Raw genomic sequence first — 27,837 nt, forward strand, 5'->3', positions numbered from 1 at the left:
CTACCACCCTTGAGGCCGAGAACCAAAGGTCCGCTTCGAGCTGGCTGCCAAAGATCAGGAGCTCGCTGCCAAAGATCAGGGGCTGCAACAACTGCGCTCCGATCTCGCTGCCAAGGATCTTGAACTGAAGTCAGCACTTGATCGGATTGACGTGCTGGAGCGCAACCAACCAGGTGTTGGCTCGGCAGCGAGCTCTGACGGACCCATCCCGCGAGTTTCTCTCGCAACGCTTGTCACAGCCACAAACAATTTTGCCGCTGATGCTCTGCTCGGCGAAGGAGCGTTTGGTCGTGTGTACGGCGCCAGTTTGCCTGGCCCTCGCGTTGCCATCAAGAAGTTGTCTGCCGAATCCAAGCAAGGCTCTGCCGAATTCAAGTCGGAACTGCACTCGTTGGCGAAATTCCGTCACCCGAATGTTGTTGCTATTCTGTCGTATGCGGAAGACGGTGCCGAGCGATGCCTGGTCTATGAGTTCATGCCCAATGGCTCTGTTCGCGATCGCTTGAATCGCAAAAACAACACTCCTGCACTGACCTGGTCCCAGCGTCATCGCATTGCGGCTGATGTTGCCCGTGGCATGCACTACATCCAGGGAGCCTTCTCTGACAAGCTACTGTTTCACTTCGACCTGAATACCGACAACGTGCTGCTGGACGCGCATTTCAAAGCGAAAGTGTCTGATTTTGGTCTCTTCCGCGCCCAACACCTCGATGCGAAGAGCTACATTTGCACCCAGCTCGCGCAAGGCGCAGCTCCTTACATGTGTCCGGAGTTCTTTGAGGAAGGCCGCATGACCAACAAGACGGCTGTCTACGCGTTTGGCATGATTCTGCTGGAACTGCTGACTGCAGAAAAACCCAGCACCAAGCTGAAGTCAAAGGCGCGCAAAGCGGTGAAAAACCAAGCCATCGCTGGCATGCTGGACTCAACACTCAGGCCAACCGAAGCTGAACGCCAGGACATGACTGAAATGGGCTCTCTTGCATTTGACTGTCTTGATGAGGCTGCTGATGAACGTCCGTTCTTTGGTAGCATCCTCACTTTGTTGGATTCTTGATGACTCGCGGGATGTGTTGTATTCGTGTTTCAATCTGTAGCGGGTAAATTCGCTTCGTCGAAGAGCTGTGTGGAAATTACTTGCCGCGCACGTACAACGTGCTCTTTCGGCGAATTTTACAGTCCCAGCTGCTTCCTGCCTTGGTTGTTTCCGTTTGAGATGTACTGTACTGTTGTTTGATTCTTGCCCAAAAGGATCCCGCGGTGTGTGTGTGTGTGTGTGAAAAAGGCTGTGAAAAGAGAATGTGCTTCGAAAATTCACCTCGGTTTTTCGGATCGAAACCCCGTTGTACCGCTTGTTTTCTGGTATCTGAGCAATGATAAATATGATTTTGAATCCGGACAACCTCAACGAGACGTATTGGCTCGTTCTAGGTCCGTGCTCGGCGTTCATGGTCAGTCGAAAAGTGGACGTGAGTTGGCGTTTTGTGTCCCGGCGGACCAGCTACCAATCACATCTCAAAGCAAGCAAAGCCAGTATGAGAAAGCATGATTGAAGCTTCATTTATGTCTGAAGGAGATGTGTTTAACAGTCAGAGCAAAGAGCCAATTCAAAACTCGATGCAATATTCAGCAGTGGCGAAATTCCGCTCATCATTTTCCTCAAGTAACAAAGTTTGACCGCCAGGAGTGGTCTTGGTCCTCAAACTGTACAATCGCACGAGAAAGTTTACCGTCCTGAATGAGGTCTGCTTTGATCCAATTTCCTCGATGCCACGCTGCATCCAAGACGTCATTGACGAGAATGGTGGCTGTTCTGAATACTAAAGTGGAGCTGGCTTGATTTGGTTGATTCTTTGCGTGACTCGAGTTGAATTTTTGGGTTTTTTGTGCACACAGTACAAATTGACAATGTCAACAGCATTCCACATTCATGTTGTTTGACTGTTGAACAAGCATCTCTCTAGTCACGCTTTTTCACGTTTTACGAGGGCGGCAGAAGTGTGGTGAGCGATAATGACATGCAATCTTGCAGCGCAAGGAACGTTTTCAAGGAACTGTCATCTGGAAGCCTTGAGCGAATTGCTCCAGGTCGCCGCGGTGCATCACCCACGAAAGCGGTGGCGGATTTGCAATCGTCACTCGAGACGTCAACATGACTCCGACAAGAATCACAGTGTCTTCTTCCATGACATACTTTCGGGCGAGTTCCTTCCGAGCATTCGTTTCCAGCCGCTCAATCTCGTCTTGGGTGGTGAGACGAGACTTGTGATGCTTTACTTGCAGTCCAATGACTGCCGGACGCACTTTGCCGCTCGTCTGCAATCACATTTTGCCAACAACAACCGTGAGTAAAGATCCAAACCACAAAAGGGCGGTAGGGTTTGGCAACTTACTTTCTCGACGACTTGAGCATGCATGTAACAGTCAATAGCCGGTTCAAAGTGAGTCGCGAGTGTACATTCAGCATTGTCGAGCTTTATCATGCACTTCACGTCTTTTCTCCAATCGCTCAGTGTCAATCGCAGTTGGAGATCCTCGCATCCCGCACCAAACTTAACGCCAGGTAGCACCCGACTCAGTGGTACATCAATGTGAGCCGGCAGCTGTGGTGCACCAGTCTGGTCTGATGCGTCAAGCTGTTTTGAAGCGTCAAGCTGCTTCGAAGCGTCAGCATGATCCAGCAGTGCTTTGGCGACAAGTACAGTCAATCGCAAGTTGAAAAGGATGCCCACAGTATGCTCCCACTCAACTGCAGGAAGATAACGCTGCGTGAAATGATGCTCCATCTTGCGCTGAAGGTCGGCGACATGGCCGTAGGCCGAGCGCACAGTTTGTGCGAGCGTGTCACGTCTTAGTGGGGCGTCACCCGAACGTAGATCTGCAAACACTCAACGAGCACGTCAACTTGTCGTTTCTCAGGTCACAAAAGCAATTCCAGAAATCCTCACCAAGTTTCGACTCGCTGGGCAAATTGAACTGCAACGACCCTCTGCTGTCTTTCTCGCACGCTGTTGTTTGTCATCAATAAGGCGGAAGGAGTCAACACAACAATCAGTCAAGTCCAGCATCTTGAAGTGTGACAACCAGCCAACTGACCGACGAAAGCACATCCTGTGTTAATCCAAGAGCGAGTTCGGGCGTCCAGACTTGAAGGGTTGATCGAGAACGCGTCGAACGCACAGAAGTGCACGAGCTCGATAAACTTGCGGGCATTCAGACAGAGTTTAGCCGCCGCGCCGCTTGCCATCACACCAAGAACCTTCTCAATGTGGCATGGTATGCCACCGGAAGGATGCAACTGGCTCTCGAGGTTTGCATCCACGCGCTTGGGTTCAGGCACCTCCTCCTCATCCACGTTGTATTTGCTTGAAGCAGAGGTTTGAGAGTGGAGCGACTCAAACAGGCCAGTGGTGAGGTCGTCGGACAAAGTGCCAGCGTAAAGCACAAAGAGTCGCGCTGCGGGGCGCTTAACGGCAGCCTTGAGTGACGCGAGAGTCTTGTCCAGCAGCCGACGTTGACGTTGAGCGTTGTGCCAGCTCGAACAGCCAAGCAACTGTTGAATTCCGTCAACAGCGATGGCAAGCCACGGCAGTTGATCATGACTCGTGGGCTGCTGACTGTCGTTACGAGCCGAGTACTCAAACTCTTGGATGAACTGGAGCGTAGCAGCGACCTGGAAGCTGCCAGTTTGTTCAAAGTTGTCCTGAAAAAACCTCGGGGGAATTTCAAAGTAGGCAGCCAGCAGGCGAGTCGACAGAGCGTGCTCCGGATTGGCTTGCTTGAGAACTGTCCAGTCGTTTGCAGAGTCGAAACCGGAAGGACCGTCGAAAGAGACGGATAAGCACAACGGATCGTTTTCTCTGTTACGATGAGCTGCCGGGGCAATTTGATGCACAAACGCGTCACACAGACACGAGTTCCCTGTACCAGGGATTGTGGCAGCAAGAAACGACCGATGTTCAAGTGGATCGGTGTCGTTTGCGATCGTCTTTTTCATCCGTTTCAGCAGCAGCGCCTCGATGGAGGAGGAGGTTCTCTCCAGTCGTGTGTAGCTGTCCTGCAGAGCAACACCATGAGACAAACTTCACAATTCGGTCATTGAGCTCGACTAGAAACGTACTTGCTTTCGCTCCAATGTGATCAGGCCGCGGAGCGAATCGCGGATCATGGCTGGCGTGCTTTTCAGCTCTCCTGTTGTTCCAGCATGCGTTCATGAGCGCGCACACATTGAGTCGAAACAGCTCGCACCAATCTCGTCAAACGGCGCTTACGGAATGGCGCTTGAAGAAGTGGGTGTTGTAAATCACGGTACTGCTGTAGTTCCTCAGTTGTGAGGTGAGCAGGGACCTGTGTACAATGCATGCAATTGTCAGTCTGAGGAGCAAACCACCAATCCATCTCAGAAACCAAGCGTCTTTGAGCACTGACTTGCACTGGCGCAGCCTGGCTGCTGTTGGTTGCTAGACCAGCACCCTGCTTGAGCGCACATCGTCAGCTTCACCCGTCACAACAGAAACTGCACATTTCCCACTCACAGAGCTGGTTTTGAGAGTGGAGGCGTTTTTTGTCGGCATTTTCGCTCCGGCCTTCGCTTGCCCTTGCATCAAACCCGACAGGGAACGCTGAGTAGTTGGCACTGGACTCCGCTGCTGGGAAGCGCCGTGGGATGCGTTGGCAGTAACATGCCCAGTCTGCTAAAGCCATTTTGCATCGTTAGAATTCAAAGTTCAAGGCAAGAAATTCAACATTGGTCGTGGTCACCCGCTGTCGAAGGATGACACAGCTGCGGCGGTGACTCGCAGATGGACAGTCATTTCTCGCATTGAAGCAGAGGGTGAGCGAACGTGGGGATTGTGAAAGGGCGAAAGGTTGGCACCTAGCAAAGCATGAACGGAAAAGGGCCGCCGAGACACAAACCTGCTCGCGCCAAAAGTGTTCTCCGCAAAGCTCAACGCAAAAAGTCTCGCCCTCAAGAGTGCTTTTGTGTAGACAAACACACGTACAAGGACGGTGAGGCCGGTGGCAATGGCGCCGCGTCGGGCGAATGCCGAGAACGAGCGAGTGGCGGCAGTATTGGGCTTCATCAGGTGTCGAGCCGCCAAGACACCCGCTAAAGGTCGCAGGCAACTCAGCATTCTCGGAAGAAACAAAAAAACAAAAGACTAAAGCTGCAACGAAACGGGCAAGCGATGAGAGTTTTAGTTTCAGTCGCGTTTCTTTCCTTGTTTTTTTTTTTCTTCTTCTTCTTCTTCTGCTTCTTCTTCTGCTTCTTTCTTCTTCTTCTTCTTCTATTTCACCGTCACGCTCTTTTCCATTCATCAACAGCAACCACAACAACAACAACAACAACAATTCTAATGGGCATATAGGTTAAGGAAATGATTGGTATTTGCAGTGCTAGCAACCTCGCTTGCTGCGTTGGTCGCGCTGCTTGCTCGCTGTGTTGCCGAGTGCGCTGCTGCCCGGCCAAGTCGAATGCGTCGACCGTCACCCGCCTCGTCTACGCCTTCATCCTCCTCATCGGCTCCATCGTGTCGTGGGTCATGCTATCCGACTGGGCCAGCAACGAGCTCGCCAAGGTGAGTTTTCATCTCGGTGTGTGGGGTGGCTCGCCGTGAGGGGCGGTGCGCTTCTCTCTCTCTCTCTCCCTCCCTCTCTCTCTCTCATACACACACTTTCCCTCTCTCTGATGATGAGTGGTCCTCTCTTTCCGTCCAGGTGGGGAAGGGGCCGCTGGTCGACTGGCGGAAGTGGAAGGGCACGGTGACGAGCCACAACGCTTGGTCATCACCTTCCATTCTCATCTCTCTCTCTCTCTCTCTCTCTCTCTCTCTCTCTCTCTCTCTCTCTCTCTCTCTCCCCTCTCATCTCCCTCCCTCCCTTGGTCCCTTGGCCTCAATCTCACGCCTCGCTCACACGCATGCAACATTTCTTGTACACCGTTCTGCACCTTTTTGTCTGCAGGTCCCCGCGCTGGTCGATAGCTTTGTCCGCGCGCACTGCCTCACGGACGGCGGCTGCTCGCTCCACTCTATGGCCGGCGTCATGGGCGTCTACCGCGTCTTCTTCGTCCTCGCCCTCTTCTTTGCGCTGCTCGCCGTCCTCACCTTCCGCGTCCGCTCCTCCAAAGACCCCCGCGCAGGCATTCAAAATGGGTAAAACAGCAAAAAAACTAGCAAAAAAACTAGCAAAAAAAAAAAAAAAGCTCAGAAAATTCTTATGCTGTGCGACCAATTTTACTAATGCTGCACTTGTTTCTCACCTTCCTCCCTCACTTTCCTCAGATGGTGGCTGCCGAAGACGCTCTTCATTGTCGGATTGCTCGTTGGATCGTTCTTTATGCCGAACAGCGTCTTCTTTGACTGGGGCTACCTCGGACTCGTCGGCGCGTTCTTGTTCATTCTCGTGCAACTCGTCTTGCTCGTCGACTTTGCCCACGAGTGGTGCGACAAGTGGGTGGCCAAGTGGGAGGAAACGGAAAGCAAAATCTACCAAGTCGGCCTCCTCGGCTCGACCGCTTTGCTCTACGCTCTGACCATTGTGTTGACCGTGCTCCTGTTCGTCTATTTTGCTGCTGGAAGCGACTGCCGTTTGAACAAGTTCTTTGTCGGCTTCAACCTTGCCCTCTGTATTGTCTTGTCCGTGATCTCGGTTCTTCCCGCTGTTCAGCAGGCCAATCCACGGTGCGTCCGATGTTGAGTTTGATTCCTGTGTGGCATCAGCCTGTTGCTTTGAACCTAAAGCGGTATTTCCCTTTTGCGTGGTTGTTGTTTGCAGCACGGTACTCATGTTTTATTTCGTTTGTTTTGTTTTGTTTGTTTGTTTGTTTGTTTTGTTTTGTTTGTTGTTGGTGTTTGTTGTTGTTGTTGGGGGGTTTTTTTGCTTTGCTTTTTCTCTTGCTCTGTCGCTGGCCGCCACGCAGATCTGGATTACTGCAGGCTTCTGTCGTCTCGATCTACATGACGTACCTCACTTGGTCGGGCAGTCTCCAACGAGCCCGACTCGGCCTGCGCCTCGGGCGCTTCGAGCGGCGTGTCGAGCAGCACATCCATTGTGCTGGGCGCAATCTTCACCTTCATCACAGTCATCTACTCGTCGGTTCGCTCTGCCACGCAAGTGAGCGCTAGCTCCGATACTGACGAAAATGAGGTAGGTTGTTTCTTGCTTCGTCTTGCTGCAAGAAAAGCAATCGCGGGGGGGGGGGGCTGTCTGTACCTTTGTCTTATTAACCGTTCTTTTTCTATTGCGTGTAGGTGGCTCTGCTCGACTCGGATGCTCTCATTACCAACAATGGTCGTGGCCACGACGACAGCGACGCTGATGACGATGGCGAATCTGGCGGCCACCACGAGACAATCGACAACGAGCAGAAGGGGTGCGAGTACAATTACTCCATGTTCAACCTCATCTTTTGCCTCGCATCCCTGTATCTGATGGAGGTCATTACCAATTGGGCGTCCGTCAACAATGGCAGCGAGATTACGATCGACATTGGCCACTCCTGGACGGCTGTGTGGGTCAAGATGGCGTCTACCTGGACCGCCGCGCTCATCTATCTCTGGACACTTGTGGCTCCGCTTGTTCTGACCAACCGCGATTTTGGTCTCAGCTCGCCCACGTACTAAGGGCGCACGCCTTCCGGGATGAAACGCAGCACTTCAGCCGCGCACCTTTTTTTTTTTCTTTTTTGCAACGGTCCTTCCGCTTGCTGTGAATATTATTTTGGTTGTTGTTGTTGTTGTTGTTGTTTTGTGGCTGCAGCTCATCTCCTGTTGCCATTTTGTCAATGCATGCATGACGTTCGGTTTTCCGTCTTGTACTGTGTGGCTTCTATTTTTCCCTTCTCAACCCGCTCCTTCTCTTGCTCGCAGGTTGTCGTTTTTCAATACCCATATTTCCCCCCCCCCCCCGGCATCCCCCAGTTTCATCGTCCTTTTGCGAAAGTTGTTGTTTGTTTGCGCGACTGAATCACAAAAATGCTCCGCAATCCTTTTTTTTCATAGGCTTTTTGCATTGAGTTTTGAATGCGACGATGAGTGCTGCCGTGACCGTGACTTCTGCTGCTGCTTCTGCCTCAACATCTTCTGCTGCTGCTGCTGCCAATGCTCATCAGTGGTCGTCCGTCGTGCTCCTTGCCAAGCCAGACCGCGGCTGGTCGCAGGCTCAGTGGGGCGCCTTTGCCACGCGCGTCCACTCGCTCACCTCGCTGACCGCGCTCACCTCGCCCGCCGGACGCGCAGTCCCGGCCGCCACTCACAACGCTGGCTCGCTTGCTTCTGGCGAGTCAGTCGCCGCCGCCGCCCTCGTCGTCGTGCAATTGGACGCCAGTCTGCTCGCCAACGTCCACGCGGTCGTCCAGTCCGCCACCACACTCAGCCCCAGGCCAGCCCTGCCAACTGTGAATGCTAATGCCAGCACGAGTACCAGTACCGCTGCTGCTACGGCTTCCGTCCCCAAGCAGGGGTCTGGCGGTGACTTGGACGCTCACCTTGCCGCTCTCCAAGCTGCACTCTGCGCTCTGATGCCGACCAGCGCAACCCCAAGCTCAACCCCATCCAGCAGCAGCAGCAGCAGCAGCAGCAGCAGCAGCAGCAGCAGCAGCAGCATCCAGGACGAGCTGGACGCCATTGCACGCATCGCTCAAGGCGCGAGGCTGCTGGGCGACCTCCCAATCTCAACCCAGGCCGCCGTGTTTGACGGGATTGTGCGCCAGGCAGCCATCGCAGCCAGCAAGGCAGTCGCTGCGCATCTCAAGCAGTCACAGCCCCAGGGCGCGCAGTCGGCTCGATGCTACGCGCCAGGCGAACTTGTCGGCTCGCTGCCCAAGACCCCAGCCGGCCACCCGACGATCGCCGTTTCGCGCGCCGTTACCGATGCCATTCTGTTGTCCACAGTCACAGCCACACACACATCTGCAGCAGGAACTGCCAGCGGCATCCACATCTTCCCGCTCATCCACGCGACATCTGCCTACCAATCAAGCGCCTTGACAGCCGCCACAGACCTGCACGTCCTCTCTGGCGACGATCTGGCATGCTACCTGGCGGCGTGTCTGTGCAACAACAAACGCGTCGAGCTGTGGGGCGACCACGACGGCTTGTTTACCGTTTCCCAGCCTGCGCTCTTGCCCGCTGCGCGGTTGCTGCGCTTTGTCGAGTATTCCGAGGCGAAGGAAATCTGCACGGCGCAACAGTACGTGTGCAGCCCGGCCTGCATTGATCTGCTCATGGTCCACAACGTGCCCCTTTACATTTTCAACATTGCGTCCGTGCTCGAGTCGGCCAAACCGCTTGCCGCGTTGCCCGGTACGATTGTCGGCCAGGCGTCGTCGCACGCCCATCCCCGACTTCTCGACCCAAATCACGTCGAAGCGGCCATTCCGTCGTCATCATCGCCAACATCGCGAGGCAGCACCAGCTCCTTGGATTTGGTCATGAGCCAGCACGCGTCAAGGAGCGCGTCGATTGTCAAGACTGTTTCCGTCCAGCACAACATTACTCTGATTTCGATGGAGACCATCGACATGTGGCGCGCCGCTGGCTTTCTCTCGCGCATCTTTGCTTGCTTTGAACGATGCGGCATCAGCATTGACTTGATTTCCACCTCGGAAACCAACGTGACTGTTTCGCTGGAGCCGGTGGCGGACGTTGAATCGACGCGCGTGGCCAACGTCATGCGCGAGCTCAGCCGCCACTGCACCGTCACCTCCATCTCGCCTTGCGCCATGTTCACTCTGGTGGGCCACAACGTAGGCAACAGTCTGCAACGGCTGGGTCTGGCTGCGCTCCAAGGCCGCAAAGTCCACGTCATTTCCAAGTCGGCCAACGACGTCAACCTGTCCTTTGTCGTCGACGAGCTGGATTGCGAGACCATCGAGACTGCCTTGTTTGAGCACCTGATTCTGGCTGAAGTGAATGCCAGCGCGGCTGGGTTCATGTTTGGTCCTTCCTACTCTGAATTGCGGGCTGTCAACGGCGATTTGGCCAAGGCCCTATGTCCCGAGGATGCCGCCGACTCGCACAGCGCCGAGACAACACTCGCAACGCTCGCCTCCAAGGATGCTGCCTCCAAAGACTCGGGCAAGCTGGCCCATCCTGCCCAGCCGCAATGGTGGATGAATTGCATTCCAGAGCTCATTTCAGTCACTCCCCCCAGCGAGCCTCTTTACGTTTATGCAGAATCTGCCATCCGACGATCGGCGTCAGAGCTGTCGCAGCTCACTGCTCTCTCGCGCCTGTTCTACGCCATGAAGGCCAACAGCAACCGCCAGGTGCTTGACCTTGTGGCGTCGCTGGGCCTGGGCCTCGAGTGCGTTTCGCTCGGCGAAGTCGAGCTGGCACGCGAGGTTTTGAGCTCGCTCGGCCCCGCTGCCGCCGCCAATGGCACGGCGGCCCCCATCTTCTTTACGCCCAACTTTGTCCAACGCAGCGAGTACGAGGGTGCTCTGGCCTTTTCGAACGTGCTCGTCAACGTGGACAGCATGTACCCGCTCCGTCAGTGGACGTCGACCTTTGCTGGCCAGTCCATCATGCTGCGCATTGATCCGGGCGTGGGTGCCGGTCACCACGACCACGTCAAGACTGGAGGCGCGGCATCCAAGTTTGGCATTTCCTCGGCCGATCTGGCAGAGTGCGCCGCACTGTGCGCCGAGCACCGCATCAACGTCGTCGGTCTCCACGCGCATGCTGGCAGCGGCATTCTCGATCCCCACCAGTGGGTGCTGCATGCCGAGCTGCTGGCGTCGCACGCCATGCGCCACTTCCCGCGAGCCACCATCCTCAATCTGGGAGGCGGCGTCGGCGTCAATCCGCAGTGCCCTCAATCGGACGCATTCAACTTTGCGCAGCTCAACTCGCTACTGACGGCCTTCTCGGAAAAGCATCCCCAGTTCAAGCTGTGGATGGAGCCTGGTCGCTTTGTCGTCGCTCCGTCGGGCGTTCTGCTCGCGCGCGTGTCGCAGGTCAAGAGCAAGTCTGGCGTCACGTTTGTCGGATTGAACGCAGGAATGCACAACTTGATCCGTCCCGCGCTCTACTCTGCCTACCACGGCATTCACAACATTTCTCGCTTTGGCATGGACGGCGATCGCGACACAATGTCGTGCGTGGTGGTCGGCCCCATCTGCGAGAGCGGCGATGTTCTTGGCCGCGACCGCGTCTTGCCTGCCTCCACCAGCGAGGACGACGTGATTTTGATTGAGTGCGTTGGTGCCTACGGTCGCAGCATGGCCAGCACGTACAACTTGCGGCCTGTGGCCTCCGAGATTTTGGCGCGCATGTTCTAGACGAGTAGAGTTTGTGTGAATGCGTTTTCATCGATTGAGTGTTTCTTGTTGGATGCTAATAGTTGAATTGATTGTGCGTTTTGAATGCTGTTTTGTTTTTTTTTCGGCAACGTGGATTAGAAAGTTGTCCTCAAAAGCGCAAAAGCAAAACACAAAAACACGACAAAAATGCGCAAAAACGTGAGGCCCAAATTTGTCTCGATGGCTTTATTCGGGTGCCTGCGTTTTTTATTGCCCCGCCTCTCCATCATCATCACCATCACCATAAACGGGCATTCGGCGAAAGAAGGGGGAGGGAGGTGGCAAAGTTGTGCGGTTTGCGTTCTCGGCATTGAGCAAGCATTGAGCAAGGCAGCGGCAGCTCAATCGCCGATATTGCATTGACCTTACGGAACTCCGTCCCTTCTCTCTCGCGCAAATGCGTCCCCCTCCGACCCTCTCCCAGCGCCAAGAGTAGACAAGGTTGATTTTGCCATCGACTACCATCGACTCACAGCGTGAAGACGAAGGACTCGAGATTCCCAAAAGCAAAAAGCAACATTCACTCATTCAACGGTAGTCCTTTTTTTTTTTTTCTTTCCTTTTTCTCCATTCATTCTTCTTCGTCTTCTTCATACGCTCCCTTCCAACTTCTTCTTCTTTTTCTTCTTCTTCTTCTTCTCATCTTCGTCTCACTCTCGTTGCTTGTTGTTTTTTTCCGAATCAAAGCGCGCCCGTCGTCATGAAGCGTCGTCCTGCACACGCGCGCCTGGCGATCACTGCCTGTTTGCTGGCTTGCATTGCCTCTGCGTCTGCCAGTGCGTTTGCTCTGCCGTCTCTCTCTCTCTCCATTCACACGCTCTTGACCGCCTTCCCTCGCACCTCACATTCCCCTCTTCCCTCTTCCCTCTTCCCTCTTCCCTCTTCCCTTGAGAGTGACGAGACTGGGCGCAGGCAGAGTGAGTGAGTGACAAAGAGCAGCGAGCGAGTCATCTTGTTGGTTTTTGGTTGTTTTTTTTTATGGGGCAATTCAATGGCGAATGTTCGTGCTTCAACCAACGTCCAAACCCTTCAATGAAGGAGAAGCGACGACGCTCTTGCAGCAGGCTGTCATTCTATCATTGCTGCTATGCTATGCTATGCTATGCTGTGCCCTGCGCTGCGCTGCGCTGCGTTCGACTGCTTTTTGGGATTTCAACCGCAACAAGCACAAAAAAAAAAGCCCCAAACATGGTGGTCGAGCTCACCGACAGACACGCAGTCACCAAATGGGAAGAACAGCCAGCAACATTAAACACAAGCACACAAATGAACGACGTAAATAACTGGACAAAAAGCAGCAATGAGGGGGCTGCGATGAGGAGAAGCGAAGGGCGGGGCGGGGCGAGGGGAAGAGGCAATGGGGGACGCAACAGAAGAAAAGCGCGCTTCGGCGAAACTCTTGGACTTTAACGCGTCCTAAAATGGTAGTGGTGGAGCATGAGCAAAATTCCCCCAATCCAAAAAAAAAAAAATAAGAATAATAATAATAAAAACATAGAATACTCGCAATTCAAAAAATCAAGAATCCATCACAACGAACGCGATATGCCAGATCACTTTCACTCATTCTCTGACCCAAAGGAACCGCAATATGCTGGAATAATCTCTGACCCCACAACCAACAAAAACAAAATGCTGTGCTCTGGTCTTGTTTTCTAGTCTGCGTCGATTACCCGGACTGCGGCCCAGGCACGGATTGCACAGACACCAACTGCTGCACGGCCTCGCAGTACTGGTACCCATACTCAACCTCGGGATCCTACTGCTTTTCGAGTTGTCCAACTGGAACCTACAACTGTGGCGCCAGGACATGTTGCGAATGCGTCTCGCCATGCGCCAGGTGCACCTCCGCGTCAGCCTGCACAACATGCGCGACAAATTACTACCTGAGCGGTTCGGCATGCGTTTTAAACTGCCCGACTGGAACGTATAGAAACGCCGGTGTCTGCTCTGGTATGTGAATTTTGCGCGTTCAACGAATGAGACTGTACAAGGGGCGGAAGGCTCACCCTATTTGAACCCAATAACATGCTTGTAGACTGCTCTGCTGCTTGCACGGCGTGTAGCTCTTCTGCTAGCTACTGCTCTGCCTGCAACACAAACTACTACCTGACGGGCTCGTCGTGTGTCACTGCAAGCAACTGCCCAACCGGCTACTGGCCAAACGCTGCCACGCGCACTTGCACTGGTATTGGGCTGCTTTTCCTGTCTCTTGGTTTTTTGGTTTGGTTTACAGAGACGGGGTCTCTCACTTTTTGCCGGCTACCTGCTTCCTGTTTGTTTTGTTTGGTTTTTTCGGATTTGAAACCACGCTTGCAGCCTGCTCTTCTACTTGCACGGCGTGCTCTTCTGCCTCCGCTTGCTCTGCCTGCAGTACCAACTTCTTTTTGACGGGCTCGTCTTGTGTTGCTGCGAGCAATTGCCCAACTGGCACTTGGGCAAACACTGCCAACAAGAAATGCGACAGTTGCGGGTCTGGCTGCAGCGTTTGTACGTCGGCTACCTCCTGCACTACCTGCAGCACCAACTACTTCCTGTCGGGCTCGTCGTGTGTTTCTGCAAGCAATTGCCCGGCCGGCACTTGGCCAAACACGGCCAACAAGAACTGCGACAGCTGTGTGTCGGGGTGCGCTACCTGCACGTCAGCTTCTGCGTGCTCGAGCTGCAGTGCAAACTACTTCCTGACGGGCTCGTCCTGCGTTGCGTCAAGCAGCTGCCCAGCCGGCACTTGGCCAAATACTGCCAACAGGATCTGCGACAGTTGTGCGACAGGATGTGACATTTGCACCTCTACAACCGCATGCACGTCCTGTTCCTCGAGCCTGTATCGGCATCAGGGTACTTGTGTGACATCGTGTCCCACTGGCACATACGCAGATTCCAACAAGCTGTGCCAAGGTAAGGGCTTTTTGTCTGGGGTTTTTTTTTTGTTGTTGTTGTTGTTGTTGTTTTGCACTGGTGTCCAAATCGCTCATCGCTGCCCGACTTTCACCCATCTCAGCATGCCCAAGTGAATGCTCGGCCTGCAGTTCTCCCTCGACGTGTACGAGTTGCTCGGCCAATTACGTCTTGAATGGCGTCCTGTGCATCAGTCCTGCGGATTGCCCGAGCAACACCTACCCAACTTCCACGGCGTGCCAAAACTGCAACAGTGCCTGCGCGACTTGCCAGTCGAGCTCAACCACGTGCACTTCGTGCAATCCCGGCTCGTTCTTGTTCAACAACGCGTGCCCTGCCGCGTGCCCGCAAGGAACCTTTGCCAAAACAAGCACCTGGACTTGCGATGCATGCGCCACTGGCTGCACAAAGTGCTCGGGCTCGGCCACGACGTGCTCCGTGTGCTCTTCAGGCTACTACCTGTCGGGCACGACGTGTGCCACAAGCTGCCCCGCAGGCACCTATGGCAACCCTGCATCTGGCACGTGCGTCGCCAACTGTCCCGCGGGCACGTTTGTGCAAGGATCTGTCTGCTCCCAATGCTCGTCGTGCGCGACCTGCTCCGGCACTGCTACTCACTGCAACTCGTGCGCGACTGGTCTCATCCTCTACAACAATGCGTGCTGGTCCTCGTGTCCGACGGGCACTTTCGGGTCAACGTCGTGCACTCCTTGCTCTGGCACGTGTGCCGCCTGCTCTGGCACTGCAACCACGTGCACGTCCTGCCCACCGGCAAAGTTGCTCCAAAACGCAGTTTGCGTCGATGCGTGCTCCACTGGATACTACGCAAACCCTGACACTGTGACCTGCAGTCCGTGCACCTTCCCGTGCTCTGCATGCTCCGCATCGAGCACGCAATGTGACCAATGTGCTCCTGGATACGAGCTGAAGACTGGTTCCCTCTCCAGTTGTCGGCAGACGTGCGCTGCTGCGCAGTACCATACAGTCAGTGATGATTGCGCCGATTGTCCAGCTCACTGCGCCGCGTGCGCAGAGATTTATGGCATCTGCTCGCAGTGCCGCCCGGGCTATGTCATGCAATCTTCGCAGTGTGTGGCCTCGTGTGACACTGGGTTTTATCCTCAGGCGGGCGTTTGCACCGCATGCAACGCGACGTGTCTCGAGTGCTCGGGCCCCAGCGGAACGGCTTGCACCAGCTGTGCGACGGGTGCCTTCTTGTACAAGTCCCAGTGTGTTTCCAATTGCACAACGTTTGGGTGGGAAGTGGACGCGGCGCACAACAAGTGCGTCAACCCGTCAGCTCCCGTGTCGTCGGGTGCAACGTCGGTGGCTGCTGTCGCCGGTGGCGCTGCCGGCGCCGGACTGCTGCTCGTGTTGTTGTTGATTGTGCTTGTACTGGCACGACGCCGGCGCCGCGACCAAGGACGATCGATCAGCTCAAAGCAACTCAAAGCGATGGAAGCGGCTGCTGGGGGAGAAGGCGACATGTACGTCACACCCAACATTCTGACGCAGCGCAACGCAGCTCCGGCGCCGGGAGACCCGCTGTACGCTTCTGCAGACTATTCATCGATTCGTGAAGCCGACCCCATTTATGCAGTCTATCAGAAGCCCGCGCAGTCTGCTGCTGAGCAGCCAGTCTACGCTGCATACGCTGCACCAGCGCGAACAAGTGACGTGTCGGCCAGTGATAGCGCGATGGACCAGAACGTGTATGCCGCGTACAACGCTCCTGGCCTGGCAAAGTCTGGCGCATCCAAGGGCGACGCCGTCTACGAGACGGCGCCTCCACCGCGCCCCGTGACGTCGGCGGCTCAGCGAGAAGACAACGAAACTGCGGGCAGTCGCGCACAGGTCGCTGACGGTGACATTGGTCCTTGCTTGGACGTCGAAGGCATTTACGCTTCAACAAGCGAGGTCCTTGCAGGCTTTGGCGCCATGACAATCCCACCCGCGCGCTTGCAAATCCAGCACCAACTGGGCTCTGGCGAGTTTGGTGTCGTGTGTTTGGCCAAGTGGCAGTGCAAGGATGGGCAGTCTCGCAGTGTCGCGGCCAAGATGGTCCGCGCCGACGCCATGGCGCAGATGCAAGACGACCTTGCGCGAGAAATGCGCACAATGATCCGACTGAAGCACCTGCACGTGGTTTCCGTGCTTGGCGTGTGCCAACGCCCGGCTGACGAAGGAGGAGCGCTTGCCATTGTGACCGAGCTGATGCCGCTGGGCGATTTGAAGACTTACCTGTCCAAGCACTCGCCGACCATGGACGTGAACGGCGTCGCTCCTCCCAAGAATTTGCTCTTGTTCTGCGCCCAGATTGCGCAGGGCATGGCCTACCTGGAGACGCAGCGCCTCGTTCACCGCGATCTTGCTGCACGCAACGTGCTTGTTGCGACGCCCACGTTGGTCAAGATCAGCGACTTTGGTCTATCGCGCGACTTCAACACGGACGACAACTACTATGTGCTGCAAACCCGTGGCGCCAAAATGCCCGTGCGCTGGATGGCGCCTGAATCTCTGCTCTTCCGCAGGTTTGGCTCAAAGAGCGATGTCTGGTCGTTTGGTGTCACTGCCTGGGAGGTTTTCACCTATGGCCAGGAGCAGCCATTCGCTGGAATTCTTCCCCTTCGCTTGATTCAACATTTGGAGCAGGGGCACCGCATGTCACGGCCCGAGGCGTGCCCGAGTCAGCTGTTTTCCGTCGTGGAGAGCTGTTGGAAGTGGGAGGCGCGCGAGCGTCCTTCCTTTGCCGAGCTGGACAAGACTCTTGCAACCATGGTGGAAGAATCAGTGTTGTAAAGTTTTGTGTGTGTGTGTGTGTGTGTGTGTGTGTGTGTGTGTGTGTGTGTGTGTGTGTGTGTGTGTGTGTGTGTGTGTGTGTGTGTGTGTGTGTGTGTGTGTGTGTGTGTATTTGTGAGCATAGGCCTTGTACAAAAAATCGAAATGCTACATTTTGCTTCTGATATAATTTGTTCCACTCCATCGATCTGTCCGTGCGACGTGATGCTTGCATCCATTCTGAGTAACAAAAAAAAAAAAAGTCAGTCCTCATTCGTTTTTTGCTGACCAGAACATCCTGGCTGTCTCTCCAGCGTCGGCGTCGGCGCTCCAGCAGCTGCTCCTCGAGCGAGGATGGTTGTCCGAGTTGCTCAGCACGAGCGATGCAGTGGGTCACCTCACACAAAGCGACATGTCACGGTCGTCTCTGCTCGATGGGCAATCAACAGATCGATGTGCGGTTGTGCTCGTCGATGCAGGCAGCAATGAAGACAATGTTGATGGAGATCCGTTTGAATATGCGCAGCTGGGTGTGGCGCACGTGCGCGCACTTGTCAAACAGCTCAGCCAGCAACTCAGACTTGGACTCCACCCTTGTCAGAGCAACGACTGCGCTCTGCATGATGCTGAATATGATGATCATGATCACGATGATGATACCAGGGAGGGCGTTGAGTGGACGGCTGAGGCCTCAACTGCTCAGACAGCAACAACCAGCAGTCCGCCACGATCGGGCTGCACTGCGCTGCTCCTGCCACCGGTCGGCCAGCAGACGTCAGCAGCCGTCCATCTCTGTGCCGTGCTCACGTTCTTCGCCGTGGCAGTGACGCCGTCCGTTGGTCCGTTCTGGCCGCTCGCCGTCTCGATCGCGCCCGCTCAAGCTCCAAAGGTGGCATCATCATCATCATCAGTATCATCATTCTCATCATCATTCTCATCACCATTATCATCATCCTTGGAAAGTGCTCGAGAAGTCTCCGTGAGTTCAAGTCTACCAATTCCCAGCCAACTGCCATCTGCAATGATTTCAACTGAATCGCCAACTCGAAATCCAACTCCAACTCCAACTCCAATGGCTCCTGGTGAACAAGCATCTTCGATAAATCCTGCTATAGAGCTGCCAGCAACCCAATCTGCTGAATTTCCGCTCAAATCGCCAGCCGTGCAGCAATTGATTGCCGCCATGCCTGCTAGGTTTGTGTTTGACGCGTCAACCGCACGTGAAGCACTCACGACCATTCGTGCAGCCGTTCTGCATAGTGAAAGTGTGTCCAATCTGCGAGATTGCGCAGCAAGCCTGACTTTTCTGCCGCTTCAGCCGCCAAACTTCCAAGTCGGAACTCCGCTCCACCTTCCAGTCCAACTTGCTGATATGGACGTTGCTCGGCTCTGCGCTGCCCTGCCAAGCATGCATGGCGTGTGCATTCTCCACCATTCATGCCGAACTGTGCGCGCATTCGACCCTGCGTTGGCTTATCTCATGTCCACGTCGGGATCCACGGGCACTCCCAAAGTCGTTCTCGTTCCATCAACAGCCATTGCCACGAATGTGTCTGAACTGGCCGCAACCCTTCCAGGAGGTGCGGACGACCGGATGCTGGCAGTGGCACCTCCAACGTTCGATCCGTTTATCATTGAAATTGCTTTGGCTTGCATCCGAGACGCAACGCTCGTCATTCCTGCGTACTCCATCCGGCGCAATCCCCAAAAGCTTGCTCGATTGATCTCCGAAGGCGGCATCCATTGGCTGCAATGCACCCCTTCGCTGCTGGCTCAGCTGAGCCAGCAAGAGAGGTTGGCCATTCTCGACTCGTCACTTCGCACGTTGATTCTGGGAGGAGAGCCATTTCCTGCGTGGCTTCTGCGCTTTCTCTTCACGAACCAAGAACGCTTGTACTCGTCTCTTAGTGTCTGGAACATATACGGGACAACCGAATGCTCGGTGTGGTCGACTGCATTCCAACTGGATGTCTCGATTTTGAGCCAAGGTTTGCTCGATGCCTTCGAGCACTCCCTCCCCATTGGAAACCCGCTGCCCCAGTCTTGTATTGAATTAAGAGACTTGCAGGACTCTTCGCTCGTTCTTTGCCATATTTGTGGCTCCGCCGTGCACCACTCCCGCATCGCGACGTTGGCAGAGCGCGACGGATCCAGCACCCTGTGCGGCCAGCTCTGGCTCGGCGGTCCTGCTCGCGGCTGTCGGCTGCTCTCAGAAGCTGAATCTGAACTCTCTCAGCATGGCATGCGTGACTCTGGAGACCAGGCGGAGGCTGTCTTTGACGAGTCTGCTCCATCGACCTTCCCGCGCATTCTGTTCCGTGGTCGTCGAGACCGTACCATCAAACGATTTGGCCAACGTGTCAGCTTGGACGCCATCGAATCATGGCTCCGCTCGCTGCACGTGCTGCAATCTTTTCAAACTGTCGCCTTGGTGTACGACGACCCGTTTTTAACCTTGGTTTTGAGCACCGGTTTGGAACGTCAACAAAGTGCGGCGTCTTTGACGGATGATTTCAACGCTCGGGCGCTTTTGTCACATATTGCGTTGGTTGCACCTCAGCCCGCAATGGCACCCGATCGATTGCATGTTCTTCGTGCGCCGTGCGCGTTGACTCCAAGTGGCAAAGTTGATATGATTGCTTTGAAACGCCTGATTGACAAAGACACGCAATCCGATTGTCCAAAGAATGCCCCAACCTCGAGAGAGGCTCTGTGTCAAGCTTTGGAGGCCGCATGCCCACATCGGATCAATGAACTGCATCATGCCTTTGTCCATTCGACGGCCTGTCGCTGGCTCGACGCTGGCCTGTCCTCGTTCGATTTGGTGCGTCTTGCGGCAGCCGTGTCTGACTTATTCGCCACCGTCGACAAAGCTGCCGTCCTTGAATCCATGTTTCATGGCACATTTGAAGATCTGTGTCGCGAATTGATGCCGACTCTGCCCACAAATGTCCTTCAACGCGGCCAGAAGCGAAGTCTTGATGAGTCTCCGCCATCCTCTATTCGAGTGCCCAGACTTGAAAGCTCGAACTCACGCCGTATTGGTGTGGCATGTGGGTGTGTGTACTCCCGTGCCTCCAAGAGCAGAGTCAACCCAGCGTGTCGGCATGCTCCACTCGATGGACCCGCATCAGCCTGGACGTTTGATTTCTCGAAGTGCATTGATGCGTCGCCATTGGTATTGTTGTCCAATCAGTACGTTCTTGGAATTCTTGCTTGTCTGTCGTAATCTGAGCACTTTTGGCTTGTGTCGCTCATGTTTGTGTCTGCTTTTGATGCGTTGAATCGGCCTTTCTGATACAGGAAGCCATTCGTCGCAATTGGCTCCCATGATCACCATTTTGCCCTGATCGAGCTGCAGAGTGGCAACTTGTGCTGGAAAACCTTGCTGCCCGACCGAATCGAGTCGTCTGCATGTCTTTCTCCTGACGGCACCTTGCTTGTTGTTGGTTTGTATATTCTCACTGATGCTATCAAGATGCAGCCAAGCTATCGCACCCACGGCTGATTTTCTCTTTCGCTTGCACTTCATTAGGCGACTACAGCGGCGCCCTTTCAGCCATGGACATTAACGATGGAGCTGTCTTGTGGCAGCATCGCGCTGGCGACGCAATCAAACCTTCGCCCTGTGTGGACTCAGTTTCCAACACTGTTTGGTTTGGTAGCCACGACAAGAGCCTGCGATGCGTCGATTGCAGCACGGGCTCGTTGATCTGGCAGACAAGCTTCGGGAGTTCGTGGTTTTCGTCCCCTGCCATTGACTCCGCACGCCGAGTTGTCGTGGCAGCCGATCTCGGTGGCAGGGTTGTTGCGGTTCGATTGCCAGCAGCGCGCCTATCCTCGCCTGCAGAGCATGAGGTGCTGTGGAAGTATGATTGCGCGGCTGCCGTTTTCTCCTCCCCCTGCTTTAGCGACGATGGCGCTCTCGTGGTAGTTTGCACAACTGACGGTCGTATCTTGACCTTGTTGGCGAGTTGTGGACTTTTGGTAAGCGCTTGGCGCTCAGAAAGCGAGACGTTTCGGACGGCAGGCTTTTTTTTTTTAAACTCAATGGTTGCACATGCTGATTGTCTGCAGGTTTCCTCGGTGACTGTGCCAGCTGCGATTTTCAGTTCGGCTGTAATCTCTTCTGTGGCTTCCGCCCAAGCGATCTTTGTCGGAAGTCACGATGGGCTGCTAAATTGCGTGGATGCCCGAACGGGACGCTTTCTGTGGCAGCGCGGGCTGTCCTTGACCTCTTTGGGCTCTCCGGTCTACTCGTCTCCTGCACTGTTTGAGGTCAATTCCTGTCAGTTTGTCGCTGCTGCAGCCACGGATGGAACAGTTTGCATTTTTCGCGCCGATTCTGGCCAACTCGTCCATTCGACCGCCGTCGGTGGCATGTGTTTCTCATCCCCTGTTGTCCATGATCGGCGCCTGCTGGTTGGCTCGCGTGACAACAAGTTGTACTGCCTCGTACTGCCTCATCTTCCAGTCTGACATTTGCTGGATGGTTGGTGCAGAGTTGCGCATGTCACTGTTCCTGACCGTTCTCCCTTTCGTGTTGATTATTATTTAAATTTTGATAGTATTCAAAGTAAGATCATGCATATGCATTGATTCAGTCATCATCGTCATCATCATCATGCTTGCTTCACATTTTGGCGGGACCAATGCAGCCAACGCTGCTGCTGCTGCAGTCCCTTCGTCCTCGTCGGCCAGCAAGAGCGCCGCAGCGTCAGACGCGTCAGCATCGCCAGCTGCCTTTGCGCGCTTGCTTGGAGATCTTGCTGCCGCCGGACAAGGTGAAGAGAGAGTGAAGAGACAGACAACGGAGAGAGAGAGAGAGTGAAACATAACGAAAGCAGAGCCAACACTGCTGCCTCACACTGCTACTCCATTGGGGGGGGGGGGTGAGCATCAGACGAGTGAATAAACACCTTCTGCGTCACTGAGATGCAGCGAAAACAAATCCATTTGACAACGATTCAGAAAACAAAGAACAACGTCACAAAATAACAATATAAAAAAGCAATACAAAAAAAATCAAAAGCCAAAACTGGTTTCGTGTTTTTTGAATTTTTGGCGCCAAAAACTGTTTCGCTCTGTTGGTTTGCGCTTGCTTTGGGGTTTTCTTTGGATCAAAAGTGCTCAGAAACGAACGTTGCTATTGTTTGCTTGCTTGCTCTTGCTTGCTGACTTTATCCATGCTGAAACTGCACAGGCACCGTCGATGTGGACGGCCAGGGCGTCGTCGCTGTCTGGGTCGCCGAATCCGCGCTTCACCCGCTTCGAGCGTTCACACGCGCCAAACCGTTCGTCCTGCTCGTTCGCCGACAGCAGGCGAGCGGCAATAGCGCAGTGGCACCAAACACCACTGGCTCGTCAAGTGTCAGCACGGCGACTGTAAGCAGCCGTTCCTGCAGCGAGCATCGTTGTGAAACACAACACACGCGCAACTCACTCGCAACTCACTTGCAATAGCAGCAGACCAAGCTCACGCCGAACAGCACCGCGGTTGGGCTCGTTGGAAGCCACGAGCTGCAGCAGGTCTTTGTCGGCGACGCCAACGCAGACAGCGTGTAAGTGGCACACATTCATTGCGATGATTCAGTCATCTCCCATTTTTGAGCTGGTTCCTAACTCACACAACTGCGTGTAGATTCGGCTTGTTTGGCGTTGAGGCTGCCGTTCCAGACGCGACAATCCAGAAGATGACACTGGCTGCATTTGCCGGCCATGCTCCGTTGTCGTACGACGACGGTCGCTACTTTGTCGCCCAGTATCAGCGCGCTCAAGGACACGCTGCTCTGGCGCCACTTTTTGTCATGGTCGACCATTCCTTGTACCGTTTCATTGGTGCTGTCGCTTCAGCGGTATGGACTTTTTTTTCCCTCTTTCTCTGTGCAGCCTGATTGTTGTTCTCCCACAGCAGCTTCGTGCTAACTGCCCTTGCCTTGCTTCTCTTCTTTTCTCAGCCCATCGCATCGGAAAACGTAAACGACACGTTCGAAACCACAACAATTTCCGTCTCATGCCCGAAACAGCCCATTCTTGCGGCTGTCAGCGCGGGAGGCAAACAGCCCACTTTGACCAATGGCGCCCGTGCGCCTGCGTCCATCAAACAGCTGGAGGAGCACTTCTTGTTGCGGCACAACCTCCCTGGAACCGTTCTCGTGCACACACGAGCGTCTGCGACTTACGATATTGTCGGGACCACGTCAGAATACTTTTCAGCCGGAGGAAATGCAGTTCTGGCATCCAGCTACTCCAGCACATCGGCAGGCGCCGAGGACTCAGCAGCAGCCCCCAATCTTGATCCCTCTGGTATTGGCAGCTGCTTGGCTGTTGAGCTGTCGTGGGAGGGCGTGAACGACCAAGTCTTGTGCACACCTCCGCGCACTGCCAACGCAACCCTTCGGCTTCGCGCCGTCCCCGGCACGGATGATCGCAGTGCTGGAAACCGCGCTTTTGCCGAAGTCCAGGCCCTGCGAAAACTCGAAGCAGCACGGTCTGCCTCCTCCTCCTCCTCCTCTTCCTCTGCAACAGCGGACACGACGGCAGAGTCAGTACTGTTGGGACAACAGTCGATCGCTCCACTGACATCGGCCTTCCTCAACTTTATCAACGACGATGCACCCGAAAGCGGGTTGACGGATGCTTCGAATGGCTTGATTGCTGCGCTTCAGGCACAAGTCAGTGGGGTGGCAGTTCCACTGCTGGGCCCGTCCGCCGCTGCCTCCGCTAGCGGTCCAGGCGCCAGTGTGCTCAGCTTGTTCTCGCTTCCAGCACGACTGGATTTCGACTTTACCGAGCGTCTCTGGGAGTTTCTGCGACACGCCAGCACAACCGAGGACCTTGCTCAAGCAGTCACTCAGATCTTGAATGTTCTCCTGCTCGGTGAGCTCCAGCCCATGATTCATCGCACTAATCCCTCAAGTCTGGCGACATTGATTCGTGAGGCGCTGAAGCTTGCGCCAACAGCTGTCGCCTCTACCGCCGCCACGGTCGGCGACGCCAAAGCTGCGCGTCGTCAACTTGCCGATGCCATGCGTCAGCTGCAAACGCCGACTGGCGCGTTGGATACCTTGGTCGAGATGGGAGTTTGCAAGCTTCGGCGTGACTTTACACACTATCTCCTTTCCGAAGAGCTCGTGTCATGGTCCCAGCTGGGCTTCTTTTCAGATTCGACTGTTCCTCTCTCGGAGCAAGTTGAACGCGTTGCACGGTAGGTTGGGTGCTTGCTATGGCGCTGTCTTGAATGTGCTGTAGCGTTTTGTTGGTTTTCTCATCTGCTTCTGATTTGGACGATGTAAAAATTGTTTGTTTGTGTTTTTGGTTCAGCCTGCTGGCTGTTGTCGAGCTGTTTGTCGTGGCTCGCACATTCACAGACCTGCCTCATGCATCATTGAGGCAGCTATTGCGAGCAGCACTGGACTATTACACGAATCACAGCTCGAGCGATCATCCGTTGTTTGTCCTCGCGATGCCAACGTTTTCGGCCCAGACGGCCCACCTCAAGCGTCCAATCACCAGGTACGATTGTGCTTTGAGGTTCTGCTTGTGTGTGTAGTGCTGATAACTCACCCGTCGCTTGCTTTTGGGCTTGCTTTCAACAGCGCAAAGCCTTCATCGTGGACGTTGGCCTTGTACACGACGAATTTTGCCGCTGTGGACATTGTGCAATGCACGCTTCAGCCGCCATTCGAGTTGCCCTCGGACGACATTGGTGCGCGCGCCGTCAATTCGTTCGACTTGAACTCGGTGTCGTACTATGAGTGCGGCGCGACATTCGAGCGTGTGCTTTTCACGACGCCGCATCTATAATCTGTTTTTGCAGTAGTGTACTGCATATTGTCAATGAATTTCTCAAATTTCCAACAAATGCATTGCGTCGCATACAGGCAATGTGTCTTGAAGTTGTTGAAGGATTTACTTTGAAGCATCAATCAAAAAAAACGAGCCCAAAAGGCAGCAAACAAACAGACAAACAACAACAAAAGCAGCCAGTATGAAACAAACAATCCATCAAAGCGTGCGATTACGAAGAAGCGTCAAGCAGCTTGATGATTTCGGGCTCAATCTCCTTCGGGCGAACGCTGGCGCCAAAGCGCTGGATGGTAGAGCCAGTTCGGTCGATCAAGAACTGCAGTTTGTTGCGTGAAACGTTTCGTGAGCGTCAAGTTGGAAAGGTTTTGAGACAAAACCATGGCAGCGAGCAAAAAACCAATACCAAACAACCTACCTTTGAGAAATTCCAGTCAATCGGGCTGGGGTCGGTCTTGCTACGGAGGAAGCGGTAGACTAAGCAGGGCGTTGTCAGTCAGTTCGCAACGAGCAGCCAACGAGCAGCCAACTGAACCAAGCAGACAGAACTCGGAGGATTGCACACTCACCTGGATGGGCCTCTTGGCCGTTGACCTTGGTCTTTTCCATGAGCTGGAAAGTCACACCAAAGCGGGTCTTGCCGAAGTCGAGGATCTTTGCTCCGGTTTCGGGCTCTTGCTGTTGATTGCAAAAAAAAAAAAAAAAAAAAAAAAAAAGAGTGAAAATCAGAATGAGTGTTCAAGCAAGTGGACGGTGGTGGAGAACACGAGCTGTGTCGACACTCACGTTGAGGAACTGAGCGCATGGGAAGGCAATAATCTCAAAGCCCTTGTCCTTGAGCTCAGAGTAGATTTGCTGGAGCTCCGTGTAGTTGCTCTTGGTCCTGTCAACATGAGGTCGAATCCAAAGCTGTGAGATGATACTTTTGTTTTCGCAATCATATGCTCCCATAGAACTGAAAGCAAATGGCAAACGTACAATCCGCAGTTTGACGCAACGTTCACGACCAGCACGACCTGCAATTTCAATCGGAAGGTGTCAACCAAGCAGGTGAGTTTTCCCACTCCATCAGCGTGATCATCCGAAAGCAATTATGGCTCTGTGAGTGAGATGGTGGTGACGCGGTCGGTCGTAGTGAGGGTTGAAGCACGCGACCCTTGCGCTCAGTTGCTCAGTCGCTCAGTATGCGAGTACCAATTGCTGTTGTTGTGTTTGTTTTGTCAAAACAAGCAACTGACTACAAACTGACGACCTTTCTAATCGATTGTCCATTGCGAGCGAGTGCGACGACTTCGCTTTGGACTGAAAAAAGAGAGAGACGGAGGAAAAAACGACATGAAATGACAATGAAATGGTGCCATTCAAACTATTCAACCAATGCAGAGTCGCGCCTCAATCGCACTTACACATACGCTCAATCGCAGCATCCCACTCGCACCATTCACTACAACTGCTGCTGTTGCTGCTGCTGGTTGGTTGGTGGTGGAATGAGGCAAAACGGCTCTTACTCGTTCTCACAGTCTCTCACTCTACGTCGCTCTCTCTCTCACTCACACACACACACTCCATCCAATGCTCACCCCTCTACTCGTCATTCCCATCGCGTTTCCATCATGTTTTGGTGCCTCGTCGTCACGAATGCCGCGCTCGTGGACCCCCCCCCCCTCAAAACGCACATTTTGTTCTCAATACTTCCGCTTCCGTTCCTCCCGCTTTCCCCTCACACACACACACACACTACGTTGTAACTTGCACTTTGAGCTCTTCCCACTTTTGTTTTTGCTTTGTGCTTTTGTGCTCTTGTGCTCTTCTGGCTGGGCCTCACCTTGCCGCGCAGGGACGCAAAGTCGAACGGGTTGCCGAGAATGTCGGTGCACTTGAGGTCGTAAAAGTTCTCAACGTCCGTCTCGAGGTTGGAGCTGCCGTGGAAGGTCGTCACAATCTTGGAAATAACGCCGAGCATGGTTGCTTTGTAGTATTGGATTTGGTTGGTAAAAGCTTTTGAACAATGTATCAAAAAAAAACTGGGACTGAACTGAGCAGATTCAAATTTGGCGTTGAATTTGAATTGCATTTGGATTGAAAGGGGAACAAGTGGACGATGGATGAGAGACAACTGGATTGGTTGAGCGATGAGACGGCCTGTAGGTGAGAGCGAGAGGAAGGGACGGAGGGACGTGGGGAATCAGCACAAGGAGGGCGGAGGCGGAGGAGGAACAGGTCGGCTGGGGAATTCTCATGGCGCCATGCAAGATCGGAAACGTGAACCGACCGCCCCACTCGGCAATGCATGCATGCATGCATGGTGCCATTCAACGGCGGATTGTTGTTGGCAAAGGGGTGAGATAAAATGGCAGCATCGCCGTAGTGGCAGTTCACTTTGACATGGATTGTAACCATTGCCGTTGGGCACGGAAGACGATGAACACTAACGCTCAGACACGCGCAACCACTCCACCCCCCCCTCGCTCAGCCCTGAGATACTGCACATACTACAGAAAAGGAAAATAAACTAGTGTATAATGAAAACTCATAGTATGCACAAGACAAAACAGAAAAAAAAAAAAAACGAAACCGGAAAAAATTAACAAATCGAAAGTCTAACAGTCTAAAACGTTCTTCTGACGGGCTCACAACCTGGTCGAACCGTGCTCATCCTGGCCATCATGGTTGGTATACTCGTGGCTCGTATCATCGCCAGGCAGCGAAGTTTGGGTCTGCTCCATCTCTGTTCCGGCCTCGGCGACCGGACGAACAGCATTTTGCAGGCTGCTGCACGAGCAGTTCGCAGATTTGCTATGATCGATGCTCGGCGCGGAGCCCTTGTTGTCAGACCGGTCAATAGTGCTTGCCCCACTGTCGGTACCGCTGCTCGGCCCGCCACTTTGCGAAGATGGGACTGTTCCGGAAGACGGCGAAACGGTGTCGTGGTCCATCACACTCGACATCCAACCGTTGCCATGCACCGTGTCATAACGCTCGTTTGGCTGTACGAGATGCGGAAAACCAGTGCCCACAGACATTCGCAGACCTCGTTGAACTCGCGGATG

The 27,837-nt window shown here is 54.2% G+C and overlaps 9 protein-coding genes across 11 annotated transcripts; 6 read left to right on the top strand and 3 right to left on the bottom strand.

Moving 5' to 3' along the window:
* Nucleotides 1-58: 58 nt before the first annotated feature.
* CAOG_09054 (hypothetical protein) lies at nt 59-1,057 on the top strand (the record flags this gene model as incomplete). Its single annotated transcript, XM_011272485.1, has 1 exon — nt 59-1,057. A coding segment is annotated over one exon (999 nt), but the record flags the coding sequence as incomplete, so codon positions are not given.
* Nucleotides 1,058-2,046: 989 nt separating this feature from the next.
* CAOG_09055 (hypothetical protein) lies at nt 2,047-5,135 on the bottom strand (the record flags this gene model as incomplete). Its single annotated transcript, XM_011272486.1, has 9 exons — nt 2,047-2,316; nt 2,394-2,878; nt 2,949-3,008; nt 3,097-4,057; nt 4,121-4,191; nt 4,272-4,347; nt 4,429-4,473; nt 4,536-4,691; nt 5,004-5,135. 9 exons carry the CDS (start codon nt 5,133-5,135, stop codon nt 2,047-2,049), a joined length of 2,256 nt encoding a protein of 751 aa, XP_011270788.1.
* A 75-nt stretch (nt 5,136-5,210) lies between these two features.
* On the top strand, nt 5,211-7,987 carry CAOG_09056 (hypothetical protein). The gene is made up of 5 exons (XM_011272487.1): nt 5,211-5,579; nt 5,965-6,155; nt 6,285-6,683; nt 6,923-7,149; nt 7,254-7,987. The coding sequence occupies exons 1-4, from the start codon at nt 5,379-5,381 to the stop codon at nt 7,125-7,127; spliced, it is 996 nt and encodes a 331-aa protein (XP_011270789.1). The 5' UTR covers nt 5,211-5,378; the 3' UTR covers nt 7,128-7,149; nt 7,254-7,987.
* On the top strand, nt 7,954-11,424 carry CAOG_09057 (hypothetical protein). Its single transcript, XM_011272488.1, has one exon. It carries the CDS (start codon nt 8,033-8,035, stop codon nt 11,282-11,284), a length of 3,252 nt encoding a protein of 1,083 aa, XP_011270790.1. The 5' UTR covers nt 7,954-8,032; the 3' UTR covers nt 11,285-11,424.
* Nucleotides 11,425-11,846: 422 nt separating this feature from the next.
* On the top strand, nt 11,847-17,060 carry CAOG_07211 (protein tyrosine kinase HTK16). Its single transcript, XM_004343020.2, has 5 exons — nt 11,847-12,081; nt 12,965-13,258; nt 13,344-13,493; nt 13,625-14,203; nt 14,307-17,060. Exons 1-5 carry the CDS (start codon nt 12,006-12,008, stop codon nt 17,000-17,002), a joined length of 3,795 nt encoding a protein of 1,264 aa, XP_004343070.2. The 5' UTR covers nt 11,847-12,005; the 3' UTR covers nt 17,003-17,060.
* Nucleotides 17,061-17,260: 200 nt separating this feature from the next.
* Nucleotides 17,261-21,523, top strand: CAOG_07212. 2 transcript variants are annotated; one of them, XM_004343021.2, is made up of 4 exons: nt 17,261-20,176; nt 20,285-20,430; nt 20,517-20,968; nt 21,059-21,523. In XM_004343021.2, the coding sequence occupies exons 1-4, from the start codon at nt 17,394-17,396 to the stop codon at nt 21,458-21,460; spliced, it is 3,783 nt and encodes a 1,260-aa protein (XP_004343071.2). In that variant the 5' UTR covers nt 17,261-17,393; the 3' UTR covers nt 21,461-21,523. The 2 variants fall into 2 exon arrangements, with proteins under 2 accessions (XP_004343071.2, XP_011270780.1); XM_011272478.1 differs by having other exon boundaries at nt 20,285-20,968.
* A 74-nt stretch (nt 21,524-21,597) lies between these two features.
* On the top strand, nt 21,598-24,896 carry CAOG_07213 (the record flags this gene model as incomplete). Of its 2 annotated transcripts, XM_004343022.2 has the most annotated exons (7): nt 21,598-21,765; nt 22,185-22,366; nt 22,445-22,542; nt 22,623-22,836; nt 22,939-24,188; nt 24,305-24,496; nt 24,580-24,896. In XM_004343022.2, the coding sequence occupies exons 1-7, from the start codon at nt 21,606-21,608 to the stop codon at nt 24,785-24,787; spliced, it is 2,304 nt and encodes a 767-aa protein (XP_004343072.1). In that variant the 5' UTR covers nt 21,598-21,605. The 2 variants fall into 2 exon arrangements, with proteins under 2 accessions (XP_004343072.1, XP_011270781.1); XM_011272479.1 differs by lacking the exon at nt 21,598-21,765 and having other exon boundaries at nt 22,150-22,366; nt 24,580-24,787.
* On the bottom strand, nt 24,862-26,814 carry CAOG_07214 (hypothetical protein). Its single transcript, XM_004343023.2, has 6 exons — nt 26,613-26,814; nt 25,766-25,803; nt 25,574-25,670; nt 25,357-25,465; nt 25,206-25,264; nt 24,862-25,106 (listed from the first exon to the last, which is right to left on the bottom strand). Exons 1-6 carry the CDS (start codon nt 26,748-26,750, stop codon nt 25,002-25,004), a joined length of 546 nt encoding a protein of 181 aa, XP_004343073.1. The 5' UTR covers nt 26,751-26,814; the 3' UTR covers nt 24,862-25,001.
* A 603-nt stretch (nt 26,815-27,417) lies between these two features.
* Nucleotides 27,418-27,774, bottom strand: CAOG_09058 (hypothetical protein; the record flags this gene model as incomplete). Its single annotated transcript, XM_011272489.1, has 1 exon — nt 27,418-27,774. A coding segment is annotated over one exon (357 nt), but the record flags the coding sequence as incomplete, so codon positions are not given.
* Nucleotides 27,775-27,837: the final 63 nt, after the last annotated feature.

Source organism: Capsaspora owczarzaki (genome assembly GCF_000151315.2).
Source record: "Capsaspora owczarzaki ATCC 30864 unplaced genomic scaffold supercont2.15, whole genome shotgun sequence".
Lineage (NCBI taxonomy): Eukaryota > Filasterea > Ministeriida > Capsasporidae > Capsaspora > Capsaspora owczarzaki.

Bases quoted from the DNA above. Each gene is read 5' to 3' on its own strand.
- CAOG_07212 (XM_004343021.2), top strand. From the start codon at position 17,394: ATGTCACGGTCGTCTCTGCTCGATGGGCAATCAACAGATCGATGTGCG. The intron at 20,177-20,284 runs GTACGTTCTTGG...TTTCTGATACAG, and splicing joins TTGGTATTGTTGTCCAATCA to GAAGCCATTCGTCGCAATTG. The intron at 20,431-20,516 runs GTTTGTATATTC...GCACTTCATTAG, and splicing joins CGGCACCTTGCTTGTTGTTG to GCGACTACAGCGGCGCCCTT.
- CAOG_07214 (XM_004343023.2), bottom strand. From the start codon at position 26,750: ATGCTCGGCGTTATTTCCAAGATTGTGACGACCTTCCACGGCAGCTCC. The intron at 25,804-26,612 runs GTGAGGCCCAGC...TTGAAATTGCAG, and splicing joins TTGCGTCCCTGCGCGGCAAG to GTCGTGCTGGTCGTGAACGT. The intron at 25,107-25,205 runs GTAGGTTGTTTG...AACAAACTGCAG, and splicing joins TTGACTGGAATTTCTCAAAG to TTCTTGATCGACCGAACTGG.
- CAOG_07211 (XM_004343020.2), top strand. From the start codon at position 12,006: ATGAAGCGTCGTCCTGCACACGCGCGCCTGGCGATCACTGCCTGTTTG. The intron at 13,259-13,343 runs GTATGTGAATTT...ACATGCTTGTAG, and splicing joins AAACGCCGGTGTCTGCTCTG to ACTGCTCTGCTGCTTGCACG. The intron at 14,204-14,306 runs GTAAGGGCTTTT...CACCCATCTCAG, and splicing joins TTCCAACAAGCTGTGCCAAG to CATGCCCAAGTGAATGCTCG.
- CAOG_09057 (XM_011272488.1), top strand. From the start codon at position 8,033: ATGAGTGCTGCCGTGACCGTGACTTCTGCTGCTGCTTCTGCCTCAACA.
- CAOG_09056 (XM_011272487.1), top strand. From the start codon at position 5,379: ATGATTGGTATTTGCAGTGCTAGCAACCTCGCTTGCTGCGTTGGTCGC. The intron at 5,580-5,964 runs GTGAGTTTTCAT...TTTTGTCTGCAG, and splicing joins CCAGCAACGAGCTCGCCAAG to GTCCCCGCGCTGGTCGATAG. The intron at 6,684-6,922 runs GTGCGTCCGATG...GCCGCCACGCAG, and splicing joins GTTCAGCAGGCCAATCCACG to ATCTGGATTACTGCAGGCTT.